This window comes from Anastrepha obliqua, chromosome 2 (assembly GCF_027943255.1).
Source record: "Anastrepha obliqua isolate idAnaObli1 chromosome 2, idAnaObli1_1.0, whole genome shotgun sequence".
In the NCBI taxonomy this organism is placed as follows: domain Eukaryota; kingdom Metazoa; phylum Arthropoda; class Insecta; order Diptera; family Tephritidae; genus Anastrepha; species Anastrepha obliqua.
Window position 1 is genome coordinate 131,201,510 of NC_072893.1, and position 12,697 is coordinate 131,214,206.

General features: G+C 40.0%; 2 protein-coding genes across 2 annotated transcripts in view; one reads left to right on the forward strand and one right to left on the reverse strand.

Moving 5' to 3' along the window:
• The window catches only part of LOC129238183 (protein elav), a 30,751-nt gene extending 24,202 nt beyond the window's left edge, over positions 1–6,549 (reverse strand). The window contains exons 1-2 of the mRNA XM_054873217.1: positions 5,745–6,549; positions 5,430–5,658 (exon numbers count right to left, since the gene is read on the reverse strand). The gene's annotated coding sequence lies outside the window, so the exon portion shown is untranslated. The remainder of the gene's footprint in view (positions 1–5,429; positions 5,659–5,744) is intronic.
• The window catches only part of LOC129238186 (arginase, hepatic), a 45,801-nt gene that overhangs the window by 31,120 nt on the left and 1,984 nt on the right, over positions 1–12,697 (forward strand). The window contains exon 4 of the mRNA XM_054873223.1: positions 7,780–7,879. Within this exon, the coding sequence (XP_054729198.1) occupies positions 7,780–7,879 (100 nt within the window). The remainder of the gene's footprint in view (positions 1–7,779; positions 7,880–12,697) is intronic.

The following is a 12,697-nucleotide window of genomic DNA, read 5'->3' on the forward strand; positions in this document are numbered from 1 at the left end:
ACAATTCCCAAGTTTCAATTCGTGTTTATTTCTGAGAATGTGTTTATTATATGAGTTTAGCGATACCGTTATATGCAGCCTATTATTTTTATTAAGGAACCGACCAATCGATTTGTGTTGTTGAAAGCTGAAATTTTAAAATAAAGGCATCATGCATACACGTGAATAAGTAGTTCTTGGGGTTTTCGTTTTTTTTTTTTGTTAGTATAAACATAAGTGCACGCATAAAATATAAATTTTTACCGCAAAACTCAGCAAATAATTTCTTTATTTTTTATAATTCTTTCCTACCACTACGCTAATTTAATACTTGAAACCTTAGTGCCGTGTAGCAATAATGGCAAGGAAACCTTCTATTTGTCAGTTTGCGACATTTTACAAGTTTTAACCACTTAAATTTTTTGTTGGTTTTTTTTTTGAGGACTTTATTGAGGAAATACAAAACCAAAGACGACAACATAGAAACTTGAGCCGAGGTAGTGTAGGTCAAGAATAAAGCGACATTATAATATTGATACTGGAGCTCTACATATCTACATAAATTCATGCGCACATACTTTATATGATTGTGTGTACATGGTACACACGAGTGCATTCATACAGAGCACTAAAAGTTGCCTTCATTCCAATATCCAATATTCACGCGCATCATCAGTAATAAACTCTTGAGCAGCATGGGATAATTTTCTTCTTATACAGTCCCCCTCTTCTTTGTGATTTTAGTCGAGTTCAACAAAGCATGCCAGTCATTTCTTTATCTGGCTCACCGGTGGCAATTTGAAACAGCTATAAATTTCGTATAAGTTATAGAAATGATTAGTTAATCCAACTAGGACTTTTTAACGCAGAGGTGGCCTGCTTCTTCCCTTGGTCGCTGTCTTTTTTCTTATTCCTGTAATAGCCCCTTCTATCGAATTTTTTGGTAAAATTTTCGAGCGTTTTTCCAGTTTGCTCTTCACAGTTACCGAATTTCGGCCTCGTTCTTTACTTTACATATAATTTTTTTGCTTTTTAAACTATCGGGGCGATACTACAGGGCTTGCTTTGCGCCTAATCACAGTGTTAGCGTCTTTACGTTTTCATTTTCTTATCCGGTGCTCCTGAAACCAATGGCAATGTCGAGTGGCGAATATACTGACTATTTCTTGCGATTGCAGACTTTCGACGTCAAGCTTTTCTGGTGATGTTAGAAGCCATTTTGCTGCTGAAAGGACTGTGTAGATCTTTATTGGATAGGACGAATACGGTTAAAAAACAAAGAAAAAGTAGAATATTTAAAATGAAATGGATTCATAAAACGCATTTAGACAAAGTCAGCTGGGTTTTACTCTTTTAAGCTGCAGTGCATGAAGAATTACAATTTTTTAGAAAAATTCAAATGGGCAAGCATAATCACATCTAATCCACCCTTAACTTATGCAAATGTAGCGAAAACAAAGCCCCTGAAGCAGCATTTTATGCCACTATTTACATATATATGTGGATGTGTGTATACCTATGTTCATATAGAGGGTATACCAAGTTGAAGTCTCCTTTTTAGCAGTGTTTCGTTTTGACAGTATGTAGAGTTCATTGTCATATTCTTTCATAGATGTTAGGTAGAAAATCTACAATTTATTAAAAATTAATATAGTTCAAGATAATTAAAGTCTGCTAGAAAAGGAGCGGATATACTCGTATGTGAATTTGAAATTTCGCAAAATTATGCATATTTTCAGTCGTTCAACAAAGCTCTGAATAAAAAAGTGAATAGCAAAATTTAGTATTTAGTCGATTAACTTGAAAATAGATAAAATTACCAGTGGAAGCTCGCCTCATGTGTTCAATTGAATATACCGCCGCCGTAAGAGAAGTATTGAAAAAGTTCAAAACTTGTGGGATGGTATGGGTATTGACGATAAATGGTTCAAACAAGATATTGAAACGTGACACATAGCCACCGAAGCAATCAATTTTTTACAAAAGAAATTCCCAGGAAAAATAATTTCACAACATTCTGCAATAATTTGGCTGGCAATATCAACCGATTTAACGCCATTGGACTATTTTCAGAGTTTATTTGAAAGCTTTGAAAGATAAAATTCGGTGCGAAATCGCTGAGGTAAAGTCTCAATTGTGCTTAAATGTCAACAGTAAACGTGCACGCGGTGGACACTTTATATAATTGTATTGTATATAATTGGCACGTATACCCTTTTTGGGTATTTGGCCGAGCTCCTCCTCCTATTTGTGGTCTATACGTCAATAAACAGACAACAAACTTCCATTCGAAATATGTGTTTTATGTGAATTGAATAAAAGAAGCTCGAACTTGAAAGACCTTGTATTAACACCCGTGCATGCATGCATGTATGTATGTCTGTAAACTAAACCGCTAAAACCTGAAAGTCAGCCGATTGTGTAAGGCTTTTACAAGCAAAACAACTTTGAATAGAATGAGCATACATACATACATAGAAGCATGTAAAAGCACCCCTTTGACTTTTTTCCTCTGAAAATCCTAATAATAGTTGTGCGGCATGAAAACTAATATTAAATGGACTTTCAACATTGCACGCCTGAACGAGCGCCGCTGAAACTCTTTCGGGGTGGACGTAACTGGGCCGCGTAGAACCATGTTCCAAAAGGCGATTGCAATATAAATGGGCACACCCATACATACAAGCGCATATGCACTTATGAGTAATGCGACATAAGGACAGCAGCCAACTGCCAGCCATGCAGTTAGCTTGTCGTGTCCTTTTTTAATGCTATTTTTTCATTTTTTCTTTTCTGTGTGTACACAAATTCTCTCAACAAGTCTCAATGGGGAATTTTCAGCTCGCGGCCGTAATGCAAATGACTCCTTCACGTGCTTTGGATGTTGCCAAGCGATCGTGTGATGGTGATCGTAGAACGTAGCATGTGTTTCAAAAGTTTTTGACAAATGTGCACATTTCGAAAACGTAACTCGCAAGCTGTCAGCTGTCAGCTGCATTGGTCCACAGTGGCAAGAGAATTACGAATTCTGCCTGGAATATTGTTGGGTAGGATCCCATCGGAATCGATTTTTTGAATTTGGGCCCATTGATTCCTGCCCCTGTTCTACCATTTTCCAATTTGGACCCATCAGTAAACCATAGCTGGGAGCCAGGTTTGAAAGTGATAGAGTTAGTTCTCCAGTCTGTTCGTTCATTGATTATAACTTGGAAGTTCCTGAAGAGTATTGGTTTGGGTGATAGTATATCATCCCTATGAAGAATGGGACTATGTAGGAAGTCTTCTAAGATCTTTAAATGTCCTTTCATATCCCCACTTTTAAGTTCAGATATACCTTTTAGTCTTAAGGCACTCGAGCGAGCTTCCCTTTCAATTAGAATTGGAAGCGGTGGTATGTTCAGGAGCACACCCAATGCATCCGTGGGACTCGTTTTCATAGCCCCTGTAATACCAACATATACCAGGCGATGCAGTTTGCTTAATTCGTTTGCCGCCTTTCTTTGCTTGACCTTGGGCCACCATGCTAAGGATGCATAAGTGACTATGGGTTTTACAACTGTGGTGAATGTGCAGAAGGTCATTCTAGGGCTTAGTCCCCATGTCTTACCAAAAAGCCTTGTACAGGCAAAGAATGCCCTTGTGGCTTTTGAAGTAACTCTCTCAATATGGGAGTTCCACGTAAGCGTTTTGTCAAGACTAACGCCAAGATAGTTCGCTTCTGTCGAGAGTTCAAGTGTTGTTCTATTAAGGGTCGGACATTTGAGATTTATGTTCCTTCTCCTAGAAAACGGTACAAGTGTTGTTTTGGATGGGTTGATGGAGAGCCCTTTTTCCGTGCACCATTTGTTTATTATTGTAAGGGCTTGCTGCATGCGATCCGAAATGGTTTCCTCATGCCAGCCTAATACATAAACTACTAGGTTATCAGCATAACCCTGAGTGTGACATCCTAGGTTATTCAGTTTGTGGAGAAGTTCATCTATGACTAGAGTCCACAGAAGAGGAGAAAGTACGCCACCTTGAGGGCAACCTCTTGTGGCTTTAATAGATTTGATTGTTCCTCCTAGTTCGGTGCTGATCGTCCTAGATTTCAGCATGAATATTATCCATCTAGTGATGGGTTCAGGTACCTCCTTTAGATATAGGGCATTATAGATTGCCTCATAGGAGGTGTTATCAAAAGCTCCTGATATGTCAATAAATGCACATTAAGCTATCTGTTTGGACTCAATAGCCTTTTCAATAACTGTTACCAGGCTGTGTATTGCAGTCTCAGTGGATTTTCCCTGTTGATAGGCAAATTGAAGTCGATGCAGTGGGAATTTAGCTAGATTGTATTCCCTAATATACTGATCAACTATCTTTTCCATTGTTTTGAGGAAAAATGAGCTGAGACTAATTGGTCTGTATGATTTAGGCAATTGTTCGGGTTTCTTCCCTACCTTTGGAATAAATACGACCTTAACCTCAGCCCATTTTGTAGGCAAATATCCTAGCAGTAAGCTTGCTTTGTATAGTCTGGTCAAATTAGGGATAATATGGTGTTCACCCTGCTGTAAAAGACAGGGGAATATCCCATCAGGACCAGGAGATTTGTATGGGCTGAATGTTGATATCGCCCATTGTACCCGCTTTTCATGGAATAGCTTGTTTGCTAGTTTTAAGTTCTCAGCACCCGCAGATGTAGTAGTTTCTGCCGGTACAGAGATCTCGTCTAGCACAAGTGATCCAGGGAAGTGAGTGTCCAGCAGAAGTTGACTGGTTTCCTCTGGATTCCTTGTGTAGCTTCCGTCTGGCTTTTTCAGGGTACTATTGCCGTTTGAGTGATCTTTTAGTAGGGCTTTTTGGATACGAATAGCATCCGGAAGACTACAAATCTTTTCACAGTGATTCCTCCAAGTAGCCCTTTTAGATTTCCTCAATTCTTTATTGTAGTTGGTTAGGGCTGTTGAGTCGGAGGACCAGTCCCCCATTGCTTTAGCTCTATTCCATAGGGTTCTTGTTTCTTTACGCAGGTTGGAAAGTGTACTATTCCACCAAGGAACATTTCTTTGTGGCTTTTACTGGGCAACTTTCGTGAAACGCAGATATTATGTTTGAATGTAGTTCGTTCGATTCGAACTCAAGCTCAGATATAAGCTGAATGTGACGCTTAGAGCAGTTAACACTTTGTTCTAAATAGAAATGAAAGTAGTCCCAGTTAGTTTTTCTGGGGTTTCTGTAAATTGTCATTTGTGGTTTGGTTGCACCTATATCGAATCTAATATGTCTGTGATCCGACATAGATGTTTCCTCTGACACATGCCAATTTGAGACTTCGGACAAAACATTATGGCTAGAGAGAGTGATTTCAAGGACTTCATCTCTGATTGCATTAATGAATGTAGGTTCGTTGCCTCGGTTTAGGATAGATATATTATACCTAAGTAGAAATTCAATAAGGTACTCACCTCTTGGATTGATGTTTGTGTTTCCCCACGCTGTGTGGTGCGCATTTGCATCACAGCAGAGGATCCACCGGAGACGTTTTTGCTGACAATATTCCACCAGGGCTATAACCTCCCTTGTTGGAGCAGTGACCTCATCTCCTGGAAGGTAGGCGGAGGCAAGTACTACCTCATGCTCACCTTTGCTCGTTGGCACTTTTACCCAAATCGCCACCAGGTCTTCTGTAATGAACTGTGATATTGGGATAAAGGTTAGTTGATTATTTATTATCAACGCCGCTCTGGGACGGTCTTTGTTGGCAGCATATATCAACTTACCGTTTGCGCTCTGGAGTCCCAGAATGACTCCTTTACGTACCCATGGTTCTTGAATGAAAGCTACATCCAAGAGTTCTTGGTTAAATCTCCTCGTAAGCACGTCCGAGGCTGCTTTTGCGTGATGGAGTTTTATTTGAAGGCATCCGAGTTGCCTTCTGGTGTTGTAAGGTTTACGCTTAGGCCAGGTCATCTAGTGATCCTTCGTTTGGGAATGGCTGCCTTTTTCTTGCCTCGGTTGCTTTTCAGCAGGACTGCTTCCTCAGCGGACATCTGATCCCCCCTTCGATCCTTGTTGTGGCTGTACGCTTTTTTATCAGCCTGCAGCGGGGGTCGCATGCGGATACCCTCGGCCACGTTATGGCGCCATGTGCCGGATGTTGTTGGCTTTTCTGGCTCGTGTCTGGAGCAGCTGGCCTTATCGTCCTGGGCTATTGAAGCCGTTGGAGTCAAAGTTCGCGCTTCCTCAGAGCTTTGTTTCGCCGAGGGGTCAGGGTCCTGTTCGGTAACCTTAGGCGGATCAATCGGGCCTTTAGATTTTGGACGAAGTTGGGTTTTACCGAACCCGTAGTTCAACCAGTTGTTGGAAGTCTTTATGACTTCTGCGGAGATTGGTCAATAGCAATGGTAATTTCTACCACAGTACCCTTGCGCACTCTGTTGAGCACCCGCCAGTCATTGGTGTTGAGGCCCTCGTTTTGGTCGTCAAGGAGGCTAATAATATCCTCAGTTGAGGTGCTGTCCAATTCTGGAAAGTGACCAGCGAAGATTTGAAGTTCTAAAAGTAAGGTGACTTTCTATTTTTCTCGAAGAATGTATATTTATTCCTCAATATCTATTTTGTCCACTTCAAACTAATCCCCCGCATATACAGTTCTCTTAAGCCATCGCTTTTTCCAATCCTTGACGAACATTTTATTATTGTCTTGAGCTATTGCAGCTTTGCAGTCTTCATCTCCTCCATCCTTTCATATATTTCTTCAAGTTTGCTAACAGGAAAAAGTCGTAGAGAAATCATCCCTGAGTAATGGCTCTTTTGAGGATCATCATTGGCGTCATTTAACAGCTCCTTAGCGATAATTCAGTTTCAGAGATCTCAATTTGGAGATTCGGCGACTAGTCACCCAGCATAAGCAGACCAAATAGGAAGAGCATTTAAAAACCTGTAACTTCACCACTGGTGCGAATAAGCTCTGGTCCACCGTTAACTCCCTGTCGAATGCGACGAATCACAACGACAAAGTAGCAATCACCTTCAGCGGCTGCACTTCATCGGTGTATTCGTGGAGATGCGTCCTGTCGTGCTTGCCAGATGACTCAGTTTGTAGCGAATGCTGTTGTTGTTGTTGTAGCAGCATAAACATTCTCCATACATATATGGGGAATGCTGCTGAAGTGACTTTCCTTGGCTGGATATAAATCCGGGTCGTTCCGGTAACGTATAACCGACTGTCGTGGGAACGAATGTCTGCAGTGTTGATTCCTACGGTAACACCCAAGCAGAAATTGCTTGCTGAGCATTTTACTGTGCTCCTTGACCCGGAGCAGGGAAGACGTCAGGAGGCATTCCGTGGCTGTCCTGATAGCAGTATTTTGGCAGATCTGGAGCTTTGCCCACTGCAAATTACTAGTACCAGACGACTGTTTGTTTTAAATGTCACCAGCAACATTACTTTGTCTTTGCCCCAAGAGCTTGTCGCAGGCTGAGGACCTTGCTCCGGTTTTGGACCTTAGGGGCGATAGCGATTGTATGTGCAGAGAAAGAGAGCAAACTGTCGAAGGTGACGCACAAAGTTTTGGGGACTTAACGGTCGGTATTGGTGTGTCATCGACTTTCACCTTTAACTGCAGTTTGACCTCGTTCGTCCAGGTGGTAAAGAGGGCCACCTATCTTACTTGAACAGCCTTGTATTTTATTATCAAATTTATTAGACGTACGAAGTATCCATACATGTCATACATACACACATATGAGTATACACACTGCACACGACTTTCTTATCCCTATTTACGTATTTCCTTTTGTTTTCGCTTACAGCTTGGCCGCTGATCAGCTCGTCTATATTGGCTTGAGGGACATTGACCCATACGAAGCATATATCCTGAATAAATTGGGCATACGAGCGTTTGCAATGGATGTAAGTACACTTAGCGATGCATATGTGTGTGTAAATGCATGCATGGATTTATGTTTGTAAGCTAGTTTGCACAGTGGCTAATTTCTGTTTATTGGTAATTCAAGACTGCTGAAAAAATTGTGTATCGTAGCTGCAGGCCACATTTCATATCCAACTCAACAGAACTTTTACTCTTCGATAGGGACAATATTTAGCTTAGATGTAACGCGCGCCTTTTTTGGTATACAAATAGGAATGCTATAACGAATACGAATCAAACGAATGGGATAGTCCATATATGGGGTAAAACTATCCCAAAATTGAAAACTGGAAAAATTGCCTCACGCGGTGTACATCTTCATTTAAATATTACATAAGTAAAGGCTGATCAGATTGAAGGTACTTTTTCCATTAGAGTTTTTTTGACAGATCACGCATGGCTACTGTCAAACTAAATACATTATTTTTCCAATACTCACTGACATTTCATCATGGAAAGATTTACGCCTCAACATCGTTTATAAATCGTACAAATGTATTACGAAAATCGACGCTCTGTGAAAAGTGTTTATCGGAAGCTCAGGCCATCTTATGGTGTTTTGGCTTAATGGCTACGTCAAAAAGGAATATTGCGGTATTTGGGCTAAATAGCAAACCGAAGCCATTCCTTCACATCATTGAAAACAACCGTTTGGTGTGGCCTATAGGCTGTAGGAATCATCGGCCAATATTTCTTTAAAGACGAGACTGGCATCAATGCAACAGTGCATGGCGAATGCTGTCGCCCCATGATAAACGACTTTTTGATGACGGAAATTTAGTCCCGTGATCTCCACAACATTTGGTTCCAACAAGACGGTGCTACTTGCCATACAGCCCGTGAAACAATGGATTTACGTCGTTTCAGCAATTTCGTTCTCGTCTCAGACCAGTGGATTGGCCACTTGGGCACACCTTTGGACTTTGTAAAGACTAAATCTTTTGTGGATAAGCCAGCTTCGATTGAGGCATTGGTAGCCAACATTACTAAAGTTATTTACGAAATACCGACCGAAGTCCTCCAGCGAGTCACTCAGAATTGGTGTATGGGACGGCCGGATTACTGCGCGGTTGTGGCCAACATTTGAAAGGGATTACGAGTATCTTTAAAAAATTAATTCCATGAATGGTTATACACAAAAGTAATAAACATTGCCCAATCAATTTGAATTTTTATATTTTTATTTCAATTTAAAATCCAATATCTCTAATTTGGTCACCCTTTACTTTATGCATCACAAAGTATTGCTGCTCAAAACCCAAACCCAAGTCCCGGTTATATGGCCATGAGGCACGAAACTTTTTTTTTCGATGAATGCACTCGACTCAGTCCACTGTGCATTACTTCACTCGCCCTTTTAATCGAGGGAGTGTATTCTACTGTCAGTTTGTGCAAAACTAAAAATTTTTCGATGTGTCCTCCGGCTTCTATCCTTAACTGGCGAAGTGCATATGTATGTATTTGTAATACATATTTACCTTGTTACAAAAGTTGTTTGACGTCGTTGTTATTTTCACTGCCGTTGGCACGGCGGCGACAACAGGAACAGGATCAATTTACCGATAACCTACTGCAGCTATTGGAGTGATCATTCATATGCTTTCATGCGTGTGTATATATGTATGTATGTGTACAGTATGCGAATTAGAATACAACCCTCACGGTGAACCGCTAGTAGCAGCATATTTTGTATAAAATTCGTGACTTAGGACTCACGTGCTGTGGTGGTTGTAATGAACGCAGGGTGTAGAGTGTCTCATATATGTACATGTGTGTATACAAACATACATTGGTGTGTGCAAAGGGTGCACAGGATCTGCTGATGGTACGTGCATGGACATTAATTTTTACAACGACGTTTCAGAAAGGGGAATGAACCGAATGCATGGCATAGTGCACGAAGCCACAGTTGTACATAGTACATACATTTATGCACATAGTTTATACCCATGTACATATATACATACATGCAGATGTATACATTTGTATCCACTTCTGCAGTTCAGTGCATTTGCAGGCCATTTGCACTTTTTTCCAAACGCCGCTGGGTGGAGGGGTGGCAAAGCACAGCTTAGAGACCTTGCACTTACCGAACCTTCCAACCCATTTTGGTATATTATTTATGAGACGTGAAAATCGTTGTGTTGAAAAATTTTAATGATTTTTGCTTTGTTATTTGCCTTTTGTCCCACCATGAGGATCTTTGGCATTGGAAAAATAATAACGGTTTGCACACACTTTGAAAAATTTCCCTGCAATCATAACTGTACGTGCGTTCGAGCTGTAATAATGTACAGGTAATGCTGCTGGAGTGACAGTCCTTGGCCGAATGTAATTCCAGGTCCTTCTGGTAACGTAGAACCGACTGTCCTTGGTTTTTTCCTCCCGGGCTCGCGGGTGAACACCAGTACTCTGGGCCGAATTATGCACAAGGTAGTGCAGCAAAAAAAAAAAAATGTGAGCGATTAATAAATGTTTAACTCTAAATAGAGCTTACATTTTCTTGTTGTAAATTTATGAATTTACACAGCTGTGACTATCAGAGTGTAGCTATTTTTGTCAGTTTTTCCATTTTTTTTCTTGCCAGTTTATCATATTTCGAATAACATTTATTAATCAATAACTTTTCGTTTTCTGAGAAGATGTCTGACTTTCAACTTTACCATCAAACTTTGAGCCATTAGTAAAGCGTAAGCAGTTTTTCCGACCAGATATATGTATGTAGGTATTGTCAACGCACTCACGTCTAGCTGGAATTCTAGTACTAATTAACCCATTAAGATCATGAAGCAATAATTAAAGGTGATGTAAGTAGCCAATTTTCACCCTGTGTTAGCCATCTTGAAGCTACTTAATAAATCCGTGTTGTCCTCTTGGAAAAGCTACTTTTTATTTCAGAGCAAATTCTAAAGAAAAAGTACTCAAAAGCGTAGAAATTAAAATTTTTGCTGAAAAAGTTAGCAGGCAATACTGTTTTGCCTATTCCATTTTGCTTAGACTTTCGCATCTTTCAATTCTATTGAAAGTTCTGTGAAAATTATTTATTTTATTTATTTTTTTATTTTTAAAAGCTTAAATAACAATACAATTGCTAAATAAACAAAAAGATAACGCAGCGCTAGCAACGGAGGCTTTCAGCTGGCTGGTGCAGAATTCCTGGTTTATATACGTCGTAGAAGATCAGAGTCCTTCAGAAATTTATAGATTTTCGAAATGTTGGAATCGGAAGGGTTAATTAATAGCGATAATGCATCATGACCGTCAAAATTCTGCTGTCTTTGTCTATCTAGTCCAGGGCAAAAGGCTAACAAGTGCAGGATACTGACTGGAGTATTACAAAATGGACATTGGCTTGGTTGCCTCCCTTGCAGTAGATATGCATTGGTGATTACACTGTGACCAATGCGTATACAAGTGTATGGCGTAGTATGTTTAGATGGGAGGGATGATAGATAAGTTGATTTAGTACGATTAGGATTAATCCTGGAGTAGTGATGGCTACAGTGAAACCAGTCAGCTACTAGTTTGGTTTACCTATGCTTCTCTATAAGTCGATAAACATAATTTTTACATAAAAGGTTTGATGTGATCGTAGGAGTAATGCTCATATCCTTGGCAGTATTATCAGCGATTGTATTGCCGTTGATGCATGAATGCCCTGGTACCCACATGATTTTGATATTAGAGGGTGAGAAATCAGGATTTTTCTTATGGTTCCAATAATGTGGTTGGAATTATTATAGTTCTTTATGGCCTGAAAACAGGACATACTGTCTGCGCATATAATGTATTTCCCCTTCGATTTTGACGAATACTGCATGGCGTAGAGAACTGCTGTTGCTTCTGCGGTGAAAATTAAACAAAACGGAAGTAGTAGTCAATACGATATAGGCTCTCCATTCTCTTTCACGACAGCAAAGGAAGTGTAATTCGCTTTGGAACCATCGGTGAAGATTAGCTGCCAACTAGTGCTTTTAAAGCGAGATGAAATTTCTAAAAAATGTGCGCAATACGCTACCGATGTCGTAGTAGATTTTTGCATGTAACTTAAGTCTCGTCGATAATAGTCTTAAGGGCAGTCCATTGTCTTTTGCAAAAGAGGCGCATTTGGAAATTGATGAAGCTATCTTAGGAGCCCGTGCACGCACGTCTGCCGAGTGAAAGCATTTTTGTAGCAAAGCATTAGAAGTGAGAGCAAGCTTAGGATAAAGCTTCCTTATATTGTCCTCCACATTGTCGATTAGTGATGGTAGACCTGATTCTGCCAAGATGTTTTTTATTGGCGAAGTAGGAAATGCACGTAAAGATCGTCGGACAGCAGTATGGTAAGGAGACGCTAGGAGCTTGATGTTATTTTTAGCATGTTGGCCATATATTTCTACGCCATAGTTGATAGAGGATAAGAGGAGCGCCTTTGGAATCAGCGTTTAACCAGTTCAACGGCAGGGAGCTTTACGGTGGGATATCATTTTTACAAAAATTGTTCAGATTATTGAGCATTCGATAAGATAATTGTAAGTAAAGTATGCAATGCTTTGGGCGTCTACTTGTGTTTCTGCGTATATATGAATTTATCTTTTTTTTAACACAGATTTTATACTTGTAACTTGCAGGTAATCTCGTTAAAAAATCAAATGTATGATTAGCGGACGTGACGAAATAAAAGTGGTTTTTCCTCGTTAAGAGTTTCCACTATTCTCAAGTTGTTTTATTATATTTATTACTTCAGTGTAGGTTTACAAATGGCACCTATAGATTCCAATCCGATGCATGGCCAAAATATATATATATATGACACA